The 20,686-nt window shown below is 36.2% G+C and overlaps 1 protein-coding gene across 1 annotated transcript in view; it reads right to left on the minus strand.

Annotated features, from left to right (window-relative positions):
- Positions 1-20,686, minus strand: part of KNL1 (kinetochore scaffold 1) — a 61,104-nt gene that overhangs the window by 32,695 nt on the left and 7,723 nt on the right. Inside the window, 5 exon segments of the mRNA XM_032593666.1 lie at positions 1-2,900; positions 3,639-3,691; positions 7,762-7,799; positions 9,132-9,165; positions 10,115-10,164. Coding sequence (XP_032449557.1) covers positions 1-2,900; positions 3,639-3,691; positions 7,762-7,799; positions 9,132-9,165; positions 10,115-10,164 — 3,075 coding nt within the window.

The following is a 20,686-nucleotide window of genomic DNA, read 5'->3' on the forward strand; positions in this document are numbered from 1 at the left end:
ATCATTTTTGAAAATGCAGTTTTGTCATTTTTGAGACTAAGGCTTTTCCTTCTCTGACTTTTGCGTGATATAGTATCATTCAGAAGTTCAGGCTTTGGTACATCTTTGTCATTTTTCCAAATGGTTGATTTAGGCACTTCCATGTTATCACCAGCTATAAATCCTACAGCTTTCTCTATAGGACCAATGTTAGGCCATTCTGTCAGTGGTGTTAGCTTGTTGACTTTTGCTGCTGAATGGTCACTTTCACCATTCTCTGGAAAGAAAACACTGTCCTCTGCAGAAGGAAATGTCACTCTTGGCTTTTCTGGGCTTTTTCTTTTGCATAGTTCAAAGTCAGGTCTGTCTGTAAGCACAGTCCTATCCTTTGCTTGGTAGTCAATGAAAACAGTGTGGGACTTTGTTATTTCCAGTTCATTGTAATTATCTACAAACATTACGGTTTTGTCAACAGGCCTAGTGATTTCGTCCAGTGAGACAGTTTTACATTCTATAGCAGTTGTGTGACTTCTAGTGACCTCCATGTCATCTTGCCCACACGTATACAAAACAGTTTTAGAAGTTCCTGCCAAAGGCACCAAATGAAAATCTTGTTCATTTAATAAAGGTTTATGATTTATTTCCACTGTAAAACTCTTGGTGATATCCATATCATTCTCATCACCCTCTGAAAATACAATAGTCTTATCAACTTTTAGTCTGCCAACACTTTTCCTTCCACAAATTTTGACATCTTGCTTTTCATTCAGAAATCCAAGTTTCTGTATACTTTTGTCCTCCAACACATCTATGTTATCATTAGAAACAAATACTCCAATTTTCCCTGCAGGAGTTTTACTACATTTTTCGACTTTTACAGCTATCTGTTTGTTTACTGTTGTCAGCTGGCTGTTAGTATTTTCTAAATCAGTCTTACCCAATTCTTGTACCTCAGAAGGACCAAATCCAATGACAACAGTATGACTCTTGGTTAGATCCATATTTTGTTCTTCCTCTGAACAAGTAATTGTCTTGTCATGAGAACAGTCAAGTGTGGGATTGCCTAAACTTTTCCTTAGTGGCTCAGGCAGTTTAGAATTCTGGCCTGGTGCAGATTTCACTGTGTAACTGTTAACAGCAATATTATGATTTTTCATGGTAGACTGTCCTTCTAATACAGAAAATGACTCTGTGGTAGGAAATAAAGGTTGCTGACATAAAACTGTATTTCCACTATTTCCCAGTGTTGCTTGTTTCTCAAGATTTCCACCAGAGTATACCATATTACGGCTTGTTGCTATGTCTTGATTAGCATCAGCTGAGTGAGGAGAATCTTTGTCAAGATAGGGTGCAATCTTGAAAACTTGATCTTTGTCTTTGCCCCAGGTGTCAGTTGGGGTGTTTTTAGATATTTTGTCTGGCTGTTGGGATGGTTCCATATGACTTTTGGTCATTTCTTCCCATTCATTTGAAGAGCTTTTGCTTTGAGAGTGAAATTTACTGGTATTCTCAGATGTTAGATAGTAAGATGCAAGAGGAACTTGACTTCCTAGGTTAGTTGTGTGGCTTCTAGTCAAATCCATATCTTCATCTGTGAATATTTCAGTCTTTTTGTCAGTCAATGAAAAGGATGAAGAATTTGCCAGGCTCTGCTGTAATCTTCCCTTAAATTCATGAGGAACTGAGCTACAATTTATATTTATTTCCTCATCCTCTGACATGGTTTTGAGATTTTGGAGCATCATTTCTTTTTCAGATACTCGTGTGTCTGCTCTCTGTATGTTTGTCTGATCTTGTTTAAAAATCTGATTATCTATTGCAACTGTATGACTCCTGGTAATGTCCATGCTATCCTCTCCTAAATAAACAGTTTTCTCTGTGACAACAGACATGGTATCTGGATTGGGATATATTTTAGAATAATTACTCTCATTCTTCAGTAAATTTTTCTCTTCTCTCATACCTGAGAGACACTTGGTTAGTTCCATAGCATCATTACTGCTAGAACAGAAAAATGTTTTATGATCTTGAGTAGCTGGGCTCACACACAGAGATTCTGGGATCATGGCCAATGTTCTGGCATCTTGGTTAGAAGTCTGTGTGACTATGTGAGTTTCTGTCTCTGTAATAGGACTTCTGATAGTATGTATTTCACCCTTAGGGTTGAAAGAAGGGTCTTGAAAAGCAGCACTCAGTTTATTCTTTAAGAATGTCTTCTTTCCTGGAGCTTTAGTTCCATAAGCTGTTGGAATATCCATCATGACATTCTGAGTTTGATTTTCTGTATTAGATAAATTATCTGCTGAGGGCAAATTCTGGATAGTGTGATTAACTGTCAAGTCCATAAAGTCATTGCCATAAATTGTAATATCATCACCTTTAAATTCCCTTAAGCTGGTCTCACTGGATGTGGGAACCAAAGTCTGAATATTGGCAGTATGACACTGGGTGAAATTCATCTCATCATCTTGTTCTCTAAAGATTCTAGTCATATTATTGCTATTTTCATCTACCCTAAGAGATACATGCATTTGATGTACAGAAGAGGCCCTATGTGATTCTTTGGGATGAACAGATATCTCAAAATTTTCTTTATCCGGTCCTGTTAAAGCATTAGATTTTCCTGTTTTCAATCTTTTTATGAAGTCATTAAAATTTATTTTCTTTTCTGAAGAAGTGCTTTGATCCATGGAAAAATTTAATTCCTTTTTCACTCCTAAATCCTTAGTATGGAGCTTTAAGTTAGCCAGAAATGATGTGGTATCTATCTTAGTGGATTTTTCACTTTTGGTACAATCTAAAAGGCCTTTGGTAATCATCACAGTGTGACTTGTTGTTAGATCCATCTGGTTTTCATCTGAAAAGACGACTGTCTGGTCATGTGCATGTTTCTTTTCATGGCTGTGTTCTGCAACTGAAATCTATAATGAAAGCAAAATGTAGGAGATTAGATCAAATGCAAACTTTTAGAAAGGTATTTTATAACATGTACTATATACAGAGTACTATATAAACAATCCTCAACGATGGTTTCATGATATACTGTTTGTCTGAATCAGTGACATGGTATGTAGCATATTTTTGCACAAGTTGAAAGTTCAAGGTTAATTATACACCTACTAGAACGACTAAAACATGAAAAAGACTGACGATGTCAATTATAATAAAAATTCTAATTACTAATTAGATAGGTCATTCTCATGCTAAATAAAAAAGACTGAGAAAGGGATAAGTGCATGACAGCTAATTTATAGTATGCTCTACTCTTAGAAGTTGGGTTCTTTTTGAATCTTAAAGCAGTGGTTTTATTTGTAAGGATACAGCCTAACTTCTTGCTACTCAAAGTACGGTCCGTGCACTAGTATCATCAGGAGATTAGAAGTAAAGAATCACAGGGCCTGTGCCAGATGTACTGGAAAAGTATCTATATTTCAACAAAATCTTGAGTTCATATGCTCATTACAGTTTGAGAAGTCCTGATATAATTAATACTGGTTGTGACTGAACTGCCCTTAGTTAACTGAAAAGGTAAGAAGTTTTCCAGTCTATGCTGGTCCACTTTGGTAATTAACCACTAAATCATGCCATTACCATTAATGTTTTTGTGTGTTAACTATCAAGGGAGACTAAAATATAAAGGCACATGCATGAACTCATACCTCTCTCTGTTGCATCTGAGACTGAATGGGAGCACAAAGCAATGTGTTCATTCCTATTGAAAAAGAAGAAAAAACTATAGTCAATAAGAAAAAAATATATTATCAAGAGCCTGATTTTTCTTTCCTTAGGTTCTTTATCATTTATGAATATTTACTTAGTATTATCAGTTACTAAGCCCTTCATAAGAACTTAGGTATTAAATTTCATTGACTTCCAATTGTCCCATTTTAGGGACAGAGAGATCAGCGATTATTATATTCTCTATGTGACTGAAATATTTTTAGAATGTGGTAAATTTGTTTTATCAAAGTTTATTTATTTATTTTGAGAGACAGAGAGCAAGTGAAGGAGAGGCAGAGAGAGGGAGAGAATCCCAAGCAGGCTCCACACTCAGCATGGAGCCCAATGCGGGGCCCAATCTCACAGCTGTGAGATTATGACCTGAGCCAATATCAAGAGTTAGATGCTTTGGGGTGCCAGGGTGGCTCAGTCGGTTGAGTGACCGACTTTGGCTCAGGTCATGATCTCATGGTTTGTGAGTTCGAGCCCCGTGTGGGGCTCTGTGCTGACAGCTCGGAGCCTGGAGCCTGCTTGATTCTGTGTCTCCCTCTCTCTCTGCCCCTCCCCCACTCATGCTCGGTCTCTGTCTCAGAAATAAATAAACATTAAAAAAAAAAAAAAAGAGTTAGACACTTAACCAACTGAGCCACTCAGGCACTCCTAGGATGTAGTGATTTAAAAAAAAAAATTTTTTTTTTAATGTTTATTTATTTTAGAGACAGAGAGACAGAGCACAAGCAGGGGAGGGGCAGAGAGAGCCAGAGACAGAATCTGAAGCAGACTGCAGGCTCTGAGCTGTCAGCACAGAGCCAGACGTGGGGCTCGAACCCACAAACCAGGAGATCATGACCTGAGCTGAAGTCAGACACCCAACCGACTAAGCCACCCAAGCGCCCCACAGATGTAGTGATTTTAAAGGGGGAACTGTAAAGTTGGAAAGTTTGGAATACTTTTTTTTTCCCTCCATTTTATTTTTATTGTCTGGAAAGTAGAGGTTACATGGGAAAGAATACCCAGCTGATGAGATAGATATGTTAGAGTAAGGAGTAACTGGGTGGCTCAGTTGGTTGAATGTCAGACTCTTGGTTTCAGCTCAGGTCACGGTCCCAGGGTCATGGGATTCAGCCCCATATCAAGCACTGCAGGGAGCCTGCCTGAGATTCTCTCTCTCTCTCTGTCCCTCTCCCTGATTCACGCGCATTCTCTCTCATAAAAAAATAAAATAAAATAAATGAAATGTTAGATAAAGATTTTGAAGCATCTTTTATTTTATGTTAAAGAATCTAAAAATTTTTTTTTAATGTTTATTTATTTTTGAGAGACGGAGCATGATCAGGGGAGAGGCACAGAGAGAAACACAGAATCCAAAGCAGGCTCTAGGCTCTGAGCTGTCAGCACAGCCCAACGTAGGGCTCGAACTCACAAACCCCGAGATCATGACCTGAGCTGAAGTCGGACACTTAACCAACTGAGCCACCCAGGTGCCTCTATGTTAAAGGATCTAGATGCTTCCATGATGAGATGTGCGTTTTATAAAAAATAACTCCAGAGAAGAAGAAAGTAGATTTAAGAGAAGATGAACCAATGAGGAGCTGCTACAATATTGCAGATATAAAGAGGATGAAAATTTATGTTTGGGTAAGAGAAAATGAGAATGAAAATAAGAGATTAGACTCAAGACTTTTTGAATTGAAATATAAAGATTTAGGTCACAAATGGACTTTCGAAATAGGAAGGGATTGAAGACGCTATATCAAACAGGAAATACATTTTATAATACTTAAAGGCAAATCTTTAGACCATTTTTTTAAGTTTTTATTTAAATTCCAGTTAGCAAGGTGGTTAACATACAGTGTAATATTAGTTTCGGGTGTACAATATAGTGATTCAACACTTCCGTACAACACTGGTACACATCACAAAAATCTTTAGAACATTTTAAAGTGTTTATAGCAGGGCACCTGGATGGCTCTATCAGACATTAAGCATCCAACTTCAACTCAGGTCATGATTTCACAGTTTGTGAGTTCGAGCCCCACATCGGGCTCTGTAATAACATAACACCTCAGAGCCTGGAGCCTGCTTCAGATTCTTTGTCTCCCTCTCTCTCTGCCCTTCCCCTGTTCATTCTCTGTCTCTCAAAAATAAATAAACATTAAAAAAAGTTTTAAAGAGTTTATGGCAACCCTGATTGAATATGATGAAGTAATTATAGGCTTTTTTATTTAAAAAATTTTTTTTAACATTTTATTCATTTTTGAAAGACAGAGTGTGATTGGGGTCGGGGCACAGAGAGAGACAGACACAGAATCTGAAGCAGGCTCCAGACTGAGCTATCACACAGAGCCCGACGTGGGGCTCAAACTCACAGACTGCGAGTTCATGACCTGAGCTGAAGTTGAATGCTCAACTGACTGAGCCACCCAGGTGCCCCATTATAGGTTTTTTGTTCAAAGTCTTACTTATATATCAAGCTTTCATTCATTTATCCAACAAATATTTACTCAGAACCCATTATATGCCTCAAAACTCAACTACCTACCAAGGCACAAAGAATAAACAAAATTTCTGGACTCAGAGTTCCTAGTTTAATAAGACAGCCAGAAGTAAATACCTGAAATACAATGTGTAAATTCTACAAAAGACTGAGACATAAAAGGTATGGTATGATAGTACAAGACAGAGTGATTCCTTGGTTTTGTCAGAGAAGGCTCCATTTAACCCAGTACTACTTAGTGTGTGGTGCCAATCTGTGAACTGCCTGTTACCAATTCATGATGAAATAAGGAGCTTGCAACCAATGTAAATCATGTGATATTTCCTTCATCAAGAAAGTTTTACTAAGAAAAAAAATGTCACCTAACTCAACAGTAGCTTACTGCCAGAGTTGATTTACATTATAGTGCAAGTTCCTTTTCTGTCATGGACTATAACACTTTGTGGACTGGCTATTTTTTTTTTTTTTTTAAGATTTTATTTTTAAGTAATCCCTAAACCCACTGTGGGGATCAAACTCACAATCCTGAGATCAAGAGTTGCATACTCCACTGACTGACCCAGCCAGGCACACTGGACTGGCTATTTTGAATAGGACTGAAATTAAGCTAAGTGAAAAACTAAGTTAAGTGAAAAATGAGAAGACCGATAGGCAATTTGGAATAGGAAGGTCACTTCAGATAAAAGAAACAGCATTTATAAATGGATACAGGCAGAAAAAAAGTCAACATGGAGAACTATAAATACTTTTTCATGGGCTAGAACAAAGTATGTCTATAAAGGGCAGGAGATAAGACTGGAGAAGTTGGGGCACCTGGGTGGCTCAGTTGGTTAAGTGTCTGACGTCAGCTCATGCCATAATCTCATGGTTTATGAGTTTGAGCCTCATGTCGAGCCCCACGTCAGGCTCCACGCTGACAGTGTGGAACCTGCTTGGAATTCTCTTTCCTTCTCTCTCTCTGCCCCTCCCAACTCACACTTTCTCTCTTTCTCTCTCTCTCTCTCAAGAATTAAAAAAAAAAAAAAAAAAAAAAAAAAAAAACTTAAAAAAAAAAAAATTGGAAAAGACAAGCCAAATTAGAAAGGGCTAAGCCTATGCCAAAGAGGTGGGTTTTATCCTATAAGCAAAAAAAGTGTCATTGAACAATTTTAAGTCAGTGGGTAATATCAGATTTAGAAATATATAAAATGGTTCATAAGGATAAGAAACTAAGTACAATAGTACCCCACAAAAGAATAATGATTTGCAGGTAACAGATTTGCAGGACATTTAGGATAAAGAATAGAGTGAAACCAAGTGGATATGGGGAATGAGGAAAAGTTCAAAAATGACTCAACTCCTGACTGGAGTGAATGACTGAGTGTGAATCCAAAAATAGAGAAAACAAGAGGAACAGCAAGTCTGGCAGAAATAACAGAAGTTTGCAAAATATCAAAGTGAAGATTTTGTGTAAAGAACAGAGTTCTCTTTACATTTTTTCCCACAGTTCTTTTACACATTATTTTGTCAGAAATTTGGATAAAGAGAAAGGTATGTGGTAAGAAAAGTATTGTGGTCATACTCACCAGTAATCTCACAGTAGTTATCTTCTGGATTCTTGTTCCTAAAAATTAAAAAGTATTTTCAAAATCTATACCCCAAACAATTACCAAGTATCACAACAGTTAGAAAGGGTAGGGAAGGTCTAAGGATTTCACAGGGTGACTGGCAGAAAAATACAAAGACAGCCTTTAAAAAGACTCCTCTGACAGAAAAAATTACAAGGCAATTAAAGGACCCTTTTCAGATTGGTCTTAAGGCCTTGTTAATTTCAAGGATACTATAAAAATATGCTTAATATATGCCACTGTTTTTTTCAAAAAAACAACCTATAAAGCGACTCATTTTCTAGAAATTAATCCTGAAAACCAAACAAAAAAAAGGTAAAACAACCCAAATGTCCATCAATAGGCAGCTGACTAAATGCTGATGCAGACATACAACAAATTATAAAAGATTGAGGTATATCTATATATAACAACATGGAAAGTGTTACAAGACATACTATTAAATGTTCTCATTTTTGTCTTAAAAAAAAAAACTAAAGATAAACATCACTTGGAAATACATTTAAATTTCTGCAAGGACATCCAAAATTATCAACAGTGGTTAACTGTGAAAAGCCTAAGCTTAGAGTATTTTCTGCATCAGTATATAAGAAGAATCTTTTTTTCCAGCTCAACAGTAGTCAATTACACGGAAAATTTGTGATTTATTTAACCAGTCCCTTACTGATGGATCTTGAGGATCTTTCACGTCTTTTGCTATTACATAAATGCTGCAGTGAATAATCTTACATGTTTATCATTTCAAACATTTACAAATATCTTGATGAAATAAATTCCCAGGCATGAAATTGCTGAGTCAAAGGACATGTATATTTAAAATTTTGAATGATACTGCCAGCTGCCTTCTTCAATTTACATCCACTAACAATGAGTGACTTTTTACCTATATTCTCAGACGATTAGATGAAAAATTGTATCTCATTAACAGTCTTTGTATTTCTCTTATGATGAATGAAAATAAACATCTTTTCATTTGTGCAAGAGCTATTGGTATTTATTTTTCTCTATATTATGATAAGAAGGACTAATTTAATGAAAAAATCTGAAAACTTGGTATTGTCTTGTATTAGCTGTTGTATTTAAGAATTTATATGTGAAAGCAGAGTGTTTCATCACTCTGTTAAAAAGATAAGCTGGACAATGCACACACTTATGAGAGAAAGCAGTATATTAAATTCTGCAAAGAATCTGTTTTCTGAATTAACCCTAAGTATTCCACAAAAGGGACACAAAAATAAAAACAAAAAAAATTTAATTTAAAAAACACTGCATTTAACACGGATAAAGAGCTTTTAAAATATAATGTGAATCACATTTTCTTTACTTACTGTATAAATAGAACATTTTCTCCTGCATCTGTTTCTAAAAATAAAATAAAAATTAAATTTGTTCAAGGATACACTGATAAAACATTAGAAAAATTAATAGCAATTAAAAAAAAGAAATTACTAAATACCCACCTTACTTTCTGCCTCTCATGGCTCAAGTTGCACTTATTTTAAAATAAATTTAAAAAAATATTTTTTTATTTATTTTTAAAAAAAAATTTTTTTTTTCAACGTTTTTTATTTATTTTTGGGACAGACAGAGACAGAGCATGAACGGGGGAGGGGCAGAGAGAGAGGGAGACACAGAATCGGAAACAGGCTCCAGGCTCTGAGCCATCAGCCCAGAGCCTGACGCGGGGCTCGAACTCACGGACCGCGAGATCGTGACCTGGCTGAAGTCGGACGCTTAACCGACTGCGCCACCCAGGCGCCCCTATTTTTTTATTTATTTTTGAGAGAGAGACAGAACACGAGCAGGGGAGGAACAGTGAGAGAGGGAGACACAGAATCCAAAGCAAGTTCCAGGCTCTGAGCTGTCAGCACAGAGCCCGATGCGGGGCTCAAACTCACTGTGAGTTCATGACCTGAGCTGAAGTCGGATGCTTAACCGACTGAGCCACCCAGGTGCCCAGCAAGTTATACCTTTTAAGCAGTGAAATAGACAGTAAGTTTATTAAGTTTTATCAATTACCTGGTTAAATGGCAACAGTGAAATTTTAAAGTTCATTTATTTTGAGAGAGAGCACGTACATGCACAGGTGCACACAAGCAGGAGAGAGGCAGAGAGAGGGAGAAAGAGAATCCTAAGCAGGCTCCATGTTCAGCACAGAGCCCAACTTGGGGCTCGATACCATGACTGTGAGATCATGACCTGAACTGAAACCAAGAGTTGGACACTCAAAAAACTGAGCCACCCACGTGCCCCAGCCACAGGAAATTTTTATAGAAAACAGATTTAGCAGAGATTGCAATAACATATTTACCTGTAATTTCTGACTTTACTATTTTCATATGAGACTCTGTCTGGAATACTCTAGAAAAGAAAATAAAGATTAGTGAAAATCTGTAATTTTTGATTAGAACCCTATGGTGCTAACTTATAGTCTTGACATAGGTAAAGATAACTGATTTCAGCTTCCTCTTTGCTATATTATATACTATTAATTTTTCAAATGTCAAAATTCACTTACATTAAAATCTGTTATGGTTTTTTAATGAACTCTGACAAAAATCATTATTTTATTCCTTTAATAACCTAAAATATTCATTTTATTCAACAGAGCATTTATTATGCACTCACTATATACTTGATGCTATATACTAGAGTCTGATAGATGATCCTTGACCTCAAGGAGTTTTCACTGTAAGTAGAGAGCTGGAACAGTGATTATCAACATTACTGAACTTTTTATTTTATTTTATATTTTTTACATTTATTTATTTTTGATAGACAGAGAGAGACAGAGCACAAGTGGGGGAGGGGCAGAGAGAGGAGGAGACAGTATCCGAAGCAGACTCCAGGCTCCGAGCTGTCAGCACAGAGCCTGACGCATGGCTCCAACTCACAAACTGCGAGATCATGACCTGAGCCGAAGTCAGACGCTTAACTGACTGAGCCACCCAGGTGCCCCTACTAAACTTTTTTTATTAACAGTTCCGATAAGATAGCATGGACTCCAGAGGAAGGGACCTCTTTTCATTGGGAGGATTAAGCTTCTGAAGAAGCAGCATTGATATCTGCCTTGAATAATCTGGCTAGTTCATTTTTATTTTAATATGAAGTATCATTCATTACTGATAAGCTCTTTTTGTTGTTGTTGGAGAGACAGCGTGTGTACCCCAAGAACCTCTTCTTTAAAATTTCAAAAGTTTAAATTACAAAAAGCAGTGAACATCTGCATGCATACAGTGTGACAAGCCCTCTGCTGTGTTGTTTATATGCATTTTAATGATTATAACAATTACCATGTTGTTTTATAGATGTAGATACTAAAGGTCATAAAAGTTAAGTAACCCCCAAAGTCATAGAGCTAGTAAGTGGCAGAGCCAAAATGCAAACCCAAATCTGACTTCAAAACCTGAGCTTATAATTACCAAGCTATCCTAGAAACAATTTTTCTTCAAATGATTTACAATAGAAATAGAAGCCTTTTTATTCAATATGACCAGGATCAGTAGTTGGCCAATTAATTAAAAAAAAAAAAAAAGCCTTGGGGCGCCTGGGTGGCGCAGTCGGTTAAGCGTCCGACTTCAGCCAGGTCACGATCTCGCGGTCTGTGAGTTCGAGCCCCGCGTCGGGCTCTGGGCTGATGGCTCAGAGCCTGGAGCCTGTTTCCGATTCTGTGTCTCCCTCTCTCTCTGCCCCTCGCCCATTCATGCTCTGTCTCTCTCTGTCCCAAAAATAAATAAACGTTGAAAAAAAAAAAATTTAAAAAAAAAAAAAAAAAAGCCTTTAAAAATAAGGAATCATAACTGATCCATACACACCTTACACATTAAAAAATTTTAAACATAAGTGGATTTTAATTTGCAAATCTCCGAATGTCAATCTGAGGACTTTACTTTGAGTGGATCTATAGGTTCAATTTTAGTGTTTTTATCAAGAGGAATAAACAAAGAAACTTTCAAGTAATATGAACACAGAATCCTCCTAAATTTTCATGAAAGATTTCCCTATGGTTGTCTCAGCCATACCAAATTTGAAAGTACTTTTAAAAATAAATTCACCTTTATCAACGTTTTCCCTAGCTGTTCATTACAACTTTCACAGAAATAATGATCTTTGTCTTTGAATTCATTTTCATCAGTTTATCTAATATTAAATTAAGTTATACAATTACAACAACTTCAAGCAGATGAACAAGACAAATACTTCTTGGAAAGCCTACCAATCAAGTCTCAGGAACTGAAGTTTATGGACAGGAAAGGTCAGTGATATCTATACTGTAGATATCAGTATATTTTACAAGGGGGATGGAGAATATAGGTTATTCTAATAATTTAGTGAGGTGGGAGTTATTAAGAGAGTTTTTACTATGCTTGTTTCTACATCTAAAATCTTGTAATTCTTTTTCAATTAATCTTTTAACAAAGAATACTTTCTTGAAACACTATTTATACATTGTTTAATAGTATTTAAATTGACACTGCGCTAACATACATTACCTTATTTTGGCCATGCAATAACACTAACAGATATGTGAGGACTATTATTTCCATCCTAAAAAAGTAGGAAACTGATGTTCTTTAAGAGACTTGCTAGGGACTATGTACTAATAAGCAAGAACTTGTTCCAGGTTTTTTGGTTTAGAACCTCAAATTCCTTTTAACATACCAGAGCCATTGCAGGAAAGTAAGTATAATGAGTAGATTATAACCAAGGAAAGGAAAGGGTGGGCTAGGTTTAACAGTAACAGGGAAAGGTAATCAGAAGCAGTGGAAAAAGCAGGAGACTAGGAATCAGGAGACCTATATTATAGCTGTTGGCTCTGTCACTACCTATGTTACCTTAGGAAAGTTATATCACTTCTCTGGCTTCAATCTTCTCACTAAAACGTGAAGAGTTTGGACTATTACTGTCTCTCTAACATTACTTCTAATTTCACTTTTTTTTTTTTAAAGTAAACTTTCCCCCCAGTGTGGGGTTTGAATTCACAACCCCAAGATTAAGAGTCGCATACCCTACCAACTAAGCCAGTCAAGAGCTCCAGATTACTTCTAACTTTAACATTCTATCATCCTTAACACATATTTAAGTAAAAAATGCTGTTATTTTCTCCTGGACAGATAGTAAAAGAATCCTATCTCAGTTACCCCTGTTTCCAAAGTTCCCTGTTAATTCTAGGAACATGTTTTTTATTAGCCAAACTCACTATAAAACGAATAAAATAAACAGAATAAGCAACAAATCTAAAAAACAAGGAAAACAGGAAGAGAACCATTATAACAATCAGATAGACCTAAAAAATATAGTCTAATCCCACAAATAATAAGGGTAACTAGAGGAAAAAGAAAATACCAGCAATGTGAAAAATGTAAGAAGACATAATAATATGATTAAGAACGGTCTGATGAAAAATAGTCAAGAGTCTGAGCCCTACCTCTTTGTATGTGTGTGTATGTATGTGTGTACTTTCTTTATCCATTCATCTATTGATATACACTTGGGATGCTTCCATATATCTTTTCTATTATATATATACATTTTTTTTTCAAATTTTGACTTGAATTCTAGTTAACCTATAGTGTACTATCAGTTTCAGTAGAATTTAGTGATTCATCACTTACATATTAACACCCAGTACTCATTGTAACAAGTACCCTCCTTAATACCCACTACCTGTTTAGCCCATCCCCAACCCAACTCCCTCCATCAACCCTTAGTTTGTTCTCTACTGTTAAGAGTCAGTTAAGGTCTGCTCCCTGCCCCAGTTTTTCCCTTCCCATATGTTCATGTTTTGTTTCCTAAATTCCACATATATGGTATTTGTCTTTCATGGACTTATTTTACTTAGCATAATACACTCTAGCTCCATCCAGATCATTGCAAATGGCAAGATTTCATTCTTTTTGATGGCTAATTAATATTCCATTGTACATATGTGCCACATCTTCTTTATCCATTCATCAGTCAAAGGACACTTGGGCTCTTTCCATAGTTTGGCTATTGTTGATAATGCTGCTATAAACATCAAGGTGCATGTAGCCCTTCAAATCTGTATTTTTGTATCCTTGGGTAAATAACCTGCAACTGCTGGATCATAGGGTAGTTCTATTTTTAACTTTTTGAGAAACCTCCACAGTGTGTTCCAGAGTATGAGCCCTACCTCATAATAGGTATGGAAACTTGAGCAAGTTACTCAAGCTAAGCCTCAGTTTCCTTATTCATAAAATGAGATGATTGTTAGGATTCAATGAGTAATACTGAGGCTCAGTTGGATGGGTGACAAACTCTTGATTTCGGCTCAGATCATGACCTCATGGTTCATGGGACTGAGTCCTGCATCTGAGTGTGCAGCCTGCTTAGGATTCTCTCTCTCCCTCTCTCTGCCCCTCCTCTGCTCATGCGCGCGTGCACTCTCTCTCCCTCAAAATAAACTTGAAAAAAAACAACAGAAATAGACAAGACTGCTTAACTCAGGCTCTAACTAAAACCCATTGTGCTTATTTATTATTGCACTTTTTTAAGACATTGACGAAGGTGCTTTGCAATGACCTGGAACTTTCCAAGATACCAAACAAAAAAAGCCCTGATAGCAAGGGAATGCCTAGAAGACGACACCCCAGTGTCCCCTTTTCTGCCCATGATCATAGGCTGAAAACACACACCAATCCCCATCCATGATTACGTGCTGTTTGTCTTCTTTCATGTACTGCTGAATCCCTCCCTGTAAAACTCTAGGTGTCTATCCTGTGGGTGGAGAGGTCAGTTGTTAAGGCTGGAGCTTGCCACTTTCCCTGACTGTCAGCACTTGAAATAAATTTCTCCCTTTCTCTTTTCCAAACCCTTGTCTCTTGAGTTACTGGCTTCTGTTGTGATGAGTTTATCCAAGTTTGTTGGGCAACACCATTGGCAAACTTAGCCAGGAGCTATGCTTTCAACCTGTCTAGTCCCCTTGGGATCACCTGGGATGGAGACCAGTGCACCAGGGCTCATTCATTTGTTTCCTCAGTTAGCAACTGTGATAGATTGTTTGGTAATAGAATGGCCTAGAAACAATGACCAATTCAATAGTGAGGAGAACTTATAGCATCCAGATTGTGTTCTTCAAATGCTATTCCTACCAAAAGCAGTTGGGCTCACTCCTTGAAGAAATGGCTGATTCCAGGTCTAAGTCAGGTAATACATGAAATGAACATCAACAGCTTGGTATATTATAAAGCAAAGAAGCTTTTTTTTTTTATTTTTTTTTTTGTATTTTTTTTTTTTTTTTTTTTTTTTTTTGAGACAGAGAGAGACAGAGCATGAACGGGGGAGGGGCAGAGAGAGAGGGAGACACAGAATCGGAAACAGGCTCCAGGCTCTGAGCCATCAGCCCAGAGCCCGACGCGGGGCTAGAACTCCCGGACCGCGAGATCGTGACCTGGCTGAAGTCGGACGCTTAACCGACTGCGCCACCCAGGCGCCCCAAGAAGCTTTTTTTTAAAGCATATTTTTAAATATGCTTTTAAGTTCATGATTTAGATAACTTATTTAAGTAAAGATATCAGGGAAAAAATTCTTATTATAAACTTTGAAGGATACTAGGAAACCAACTCATTATACTGAAACTAGTAAATAGACCCCTGCTCCAAGAATTTAATCTGCCTTTCCTATACGAACCATAACTGAGAGACAGAATGAGAATATTATCAGTTAAACTTTAAGGAAATAATGGATCTAGGTAATGATCATCAACAAATGTTAACATCATAAAAAAGAGATAACTGAATATTAAGTGCTGTCTGATGCAAGCACAAGAATTCTTGTCCAAAACATCAAATTTAAGTTAAAACTTTCTAGATAGAGTAACCAATTGGTAAGAATTCTGGAGAAATGTATTATACAATATTATCCCATGTAGATATAATCAGCAAAATCCAGAATGTAGGATACTTTGTTCGTTCGTTCCTTCCTTCATTTTTGAGAGAGAGAGAGAGTAGAGCAGAGGGACAGAGGGAAAGAGAATCCCAAGCTGGCTCCAGCATGGAGCTCTACATGAGGCTCGAACTCACCAACAGTGACATTACAACCTGAGCCAAAATCAAGAGTCAGACTGGGCCACCCAGGCGCCCCAAATGGGACACACTATTTAAAAAATAAATTATAAGAGAGGTGCCTGGGTGGCTCAGTCAGTTAAGCATCCGACATGGGCTTAGGTCATGATCTCACAGTTCATGGGTTCGAGGCTCCCCCTCCCCCGCCGCCCATCGGGCTCTGTGCTGACAGCTCAGAGTCTACAGCCTGCCTTGGATTCTCTGACTCCCTCTCTCTCTCTGTCCCTCCCCCACTCGCACTCTGAATCTCTCTCTGTCAAAAATAAACATTAAAAAAAGTTTGTTTTTTTTTTTTAATTTTTTTTTCAACGTTTATTTATTTTTGGGACCGAGAGAGACAGAGCATGAACGGGGGAGGGGCAGAGAGAGAGGGAGACACAGAATCCGAAACAGGCTCCAGGCTCTGAGCCATCAGCCCAGAGCCCGACGCGGGGCTCGAACTCCCGGACCGCGAGATCATGACCTGGCTGAAGTCGGACGCTTAACTGACTGTGCCACCCAGGCGCCCCTAAAAAAATGTTTTAAATAAATTATAAGGAAAAAAAGGAAGAGGGAACCTACAGACGACAAGATTTAAGACAGATATCAACCAAATGAAATATGTTAAGTGTGTACGGATAATGAATCATGCCCATTATCTAAGGAGAAGAAAACTGAGACAAAGAAGTGTGAACACTGGCCAGATGTTTGCTGATATCATAGCTGTGATATCACAGCTTTTAAAAGATGTGATAATAGGGGTGCCTGGGTGGCTCAGTCAGTTAAGCATCTGCCTCTTGATACTGGCTCAGGTCATGGTCTCAGTTGTGAGACTGAGCCCCTCATTGGACTCCACCACTGAAAACACGGAGCCTGCTTGGGATTCTCTCTCTGCCCCTTTCCTGCTTGCTCACACTCTCTAAAGTAAATAAATAAGCATCAGGGGAAAAAAAAAAAAAGATGTTTGGGTGCCTGGGTGGCTCCATTGGATAAGCATCTGACTTCAGCTCAGGTCATGATCTCATGGTTTATGAGTTTGAGCCCCGCATAGGGCTCTGTGCTGACAGCTCAGAGTCTGGAGCCTGCTTCGGATTCTGTGTCTCCGTCTCTCTCTGATCCTTCCCTGCTTGCACTCTGTTTCTCTCTCAAAAATAAATAAACATTTTTAAAAAATTATAAATAAATAAAAATAAAAGATGTGATAATAGTATTAACTATTCATAATAGTATTACAAATATATTTTTAAAATATTCTGTACCTTTTAAAGTTATATAACTAATGAACTATCTAGGATTCACATGAGAATAATTCAGTGGGAGGGGAAAGCGAAAGTATGGGTATAGTGAAAGAAAAGTGGCCATAGTGGACAACTGTTGTAACTGCTAAATGGACATCTATGTTTTCATACCATTTTTTCTACTTTTGTGTATGCTATAAATTTTCAATCATTAAAATGGAGGAAAAAAAGGAAAAAACTTGGAAGCTTTTTTTTTTTAACTTCCCAATGACTTATTTTTTATACCTCCACTTCCTTTATACATGTCTATGTAACCCAGACATTTGTACTATCTCTCAAAGGTCTCTGCATATTTTAATTATTGTTTCTAATTATGGAATAAAAGGCTTTATTCAATGCTTTAGAGATGAGGATGGAAATAAACATTAGGAATAAGAAAGTAGTATATGCAGAGACTACTTTAAAAATTATGAGAATACCATGTATAACTTTAAACCTACACATTTGAAAAAAACTCAGTGATTGTCTAGGAAAATAAAAATGAACAAAATTGGCACTCCTGAGTGACTCAGTCAGTTAAGTGTCTGACTATGGCTCAGGTCAGGATCTCATGGTTGGTGAGTTTGAGCCCCGCATCAAGCTCTCTGTCAGTGCAGAGCCTGCTTCAGATCCTCTGTCTTCCTCTCTCCCTGCCTCTCTCCCCCTCACAAATAAACTTTGAAAAAAAAAAATTAAAAAAATTTTTTGATTAAAAAAAAATGAACAAAATTAGCTGAAGAACCAGCAGAAAACTAGATAGCAAATGATGAAAAACATTTGGAATAAGAAAGTAGCTTATAGATACAGAGACTATTTTTAAACAATTATGCGAATATCATGTATAACTTTAAATGTATATATTTTTAAAAAACCAATGATTTTGGGGGTTCTGGGTGGCTCAGATGGTTAAGTGTCCAACCCTTGATATGAGCCAAAATCAAGAGTTGGACGCTTAACCGACTAAGCCACCCAGACACCCTTGATCTCAGCATCTTCATCTCAGAATCATGAGCTCAAGTCCCACAATGGGCTCCATGTTGGGCATGGAGCCTACTTAAAAAAAGGTTTTTTTTCTTTAATTCAATCTACAACCTAAAGATATAAATTGGAAAATATCCAATTTAGGAAATTATCTATGGACAAATAAAAGGAAAAGAAGAAAAATTTGAAGTTATCCATTACATTAAGTTTCACAGCAAAAAAGTATTAGTACTAAATAAGGTTACTATCATATAATAAAAGGAAAATTAATAATAAAAACTAACAACGAATAATCCAAAGTACACGTAAAGGAAAAAAAATACCAGAAGCAAAAAATCAAAGAAATACAAAGAAGAAAATGCAAAAATATATTTAGACATCTTGAAATCCAAATGTTAGACTGTCACATATTAGGTAGACAAAGTGTAAGTTGTAAACCAACGAAATATACTTAATAAAGCATATTTAGTAAACATATGGAGATATGCAAGTGGCAAAATGGCAAAATGTGATATGAAATAGCAAAATAATTCTTTCTTCTTCCATTTTTCTGTAAATTTTTCTTAATTATGGTTGTTCCTTGATCCTTCTCTTTTTAACCTATGTAATATCTATAAGGAAAGCTTCTGAAGATAGGTTGAAAAAATTACTTATGAAGTAGGAAAGACACAAACTTCAGTAAACACAAAATTTAAAGTGTTCAATCACACAAAAACTTTAAAATATTTTCTTAAAAAAAAATATTTTCTTCAATATTGCCTAAGTAGACAAGGGAAAAAAAGAAACATTTCAAAATGAGAAAAAAATGAAGACAATATAGAAAAAATAATAGCAAACAAACTACAAATTAAAATAACTAGGAGATAACATTATAACCAATCAAGTCAGCTGGAAATAAGTGCTAAAATCTAATGTTTACAATGTATTATGAAAAAAATGTACTTCCTGGCAGTATTAAAACCAATAACAAAAATGTAATAAAGGCTACACAACTGCTTCTTACTTTAAGGCCAGCAATTCTACTGCGGGAAATATAATCCCAGGGAAGAAATTCAAAAGCAAAAAGGTAATTTACACAAAATAATTTAACAAGCACAAGGAACAATCAAACGTCCAGCAGAAAGTTGAACCTGTTTATTTTTACATTAATAAGAAAACACCTAAAGAAAACATGTAAAAGCAAAGTCAGTGTGAAATAAATGGGAGAAAACCTTGGCCATATCTATTCAAGGAGTATACAGACAGAAGCATCCAACACTTTGCAATGGATGTGTGCAATGGATCCATTGCAATGGATTTGCAATGTGTCTACTGTGGAGATGGATTAATTACATTTCAGAGCCTGGGGCCGTTAAACATTCAGAATCATTTAAATAACTAATACCTCAAATTCCATAATCAGCAAGCCATATTTACATTACAATTTATTTTTTTAGGTAGAATGGCTATAAGGAAAATACTTACTACTCAAGGATTGTTCTGATTCATCTGTTTCTCATGATTGTTTTTAGTAGCAGCATTCTATTTAAACACAAATTTCTAGTGAATCTGTTTAGTAAGCCCATCTCTAAGAGATCAACCTATTTTTTGGTAGAGACAAAAACAACATGGAATCTGCAAAGCCATGGGCAAGATCCAGGAAGACAGTGGCAACTTCACCAAGGAATATACTTCTCAGGGAAGTCTACTGCCAGCCAACAGTTAGTCTTCTCTGATTATACCAAATCTTACTATATTTTTTCTTTTTTGCAAAAGTCAACACATATGAAATACTGACAACTCATGTATATCCAGGAAGATGTTAACTGATAAATGGATAATAGAGTAATAGAAAAAAGTTATGAAACAATTAAAATTACTATCAATCAACAACAAAAAAGACAGTATCTATTTGGAACTACCCAGCAACCAAAAGATGTCACATACAGGATACCATTCATTGCTCATACATGATGAAACTATACACAAAAGTAAACCAGGTAAATGAAAATAAAATATAGCAGAGTCAAAAATCTTATTAATCAGTCCAGGTAGAATTTGGGTCAAAAAATAATAAACAAAGCAAAGATGATTTCATTAATGCTGGAAAGTACAATTCTGAATGAAGATATAACAATGATGACTATGTATCAAAGAACATATAGAATCAACATTCATAATGGAAAACTATTAGAAATATAAAGAGAGCTAGAGTAAGACACACTATCAACAAGAGACTAATTTACCTCTCTCTTATAATTCATGACAGATTAAAGTGATTAAAACAGGATTATACAAGTTCCAAATAACATAAGGTAGAAGGTGGATATGGTTGATATATATTAAACTCTACACTCTAAAGTACAAAATACATCTATCTTCTTTTTAAGTACTTACGTTTCATCTATAAAAATTAATCATATATAAAGTCACAGAAATTTTTCAATAAAAATCAAAATAATACAGATCAACATTTTTGCAATATAACTAAAAAGTAATGACAAAATGCTCTTACCACCTGGCTATTTTTAAATTCTCTATTAACTTTTGAATCAATGAAGAAATACAAATATACTACTGAAC

This window comes from Lynx canadensis, chromosome B3, assembly GCF_007474595.2.
Source record: "Lynx canadensis isolate LIC74 chromosome B3, mLynCan4.pri.v2, whole genome shotgun sequence".
Taxonomy (NCBI): Eukaryota; Metazoa; Chordata; class Mammalia; order Carnivora; family Felidae; genus Lynx; species Lynx canadensis.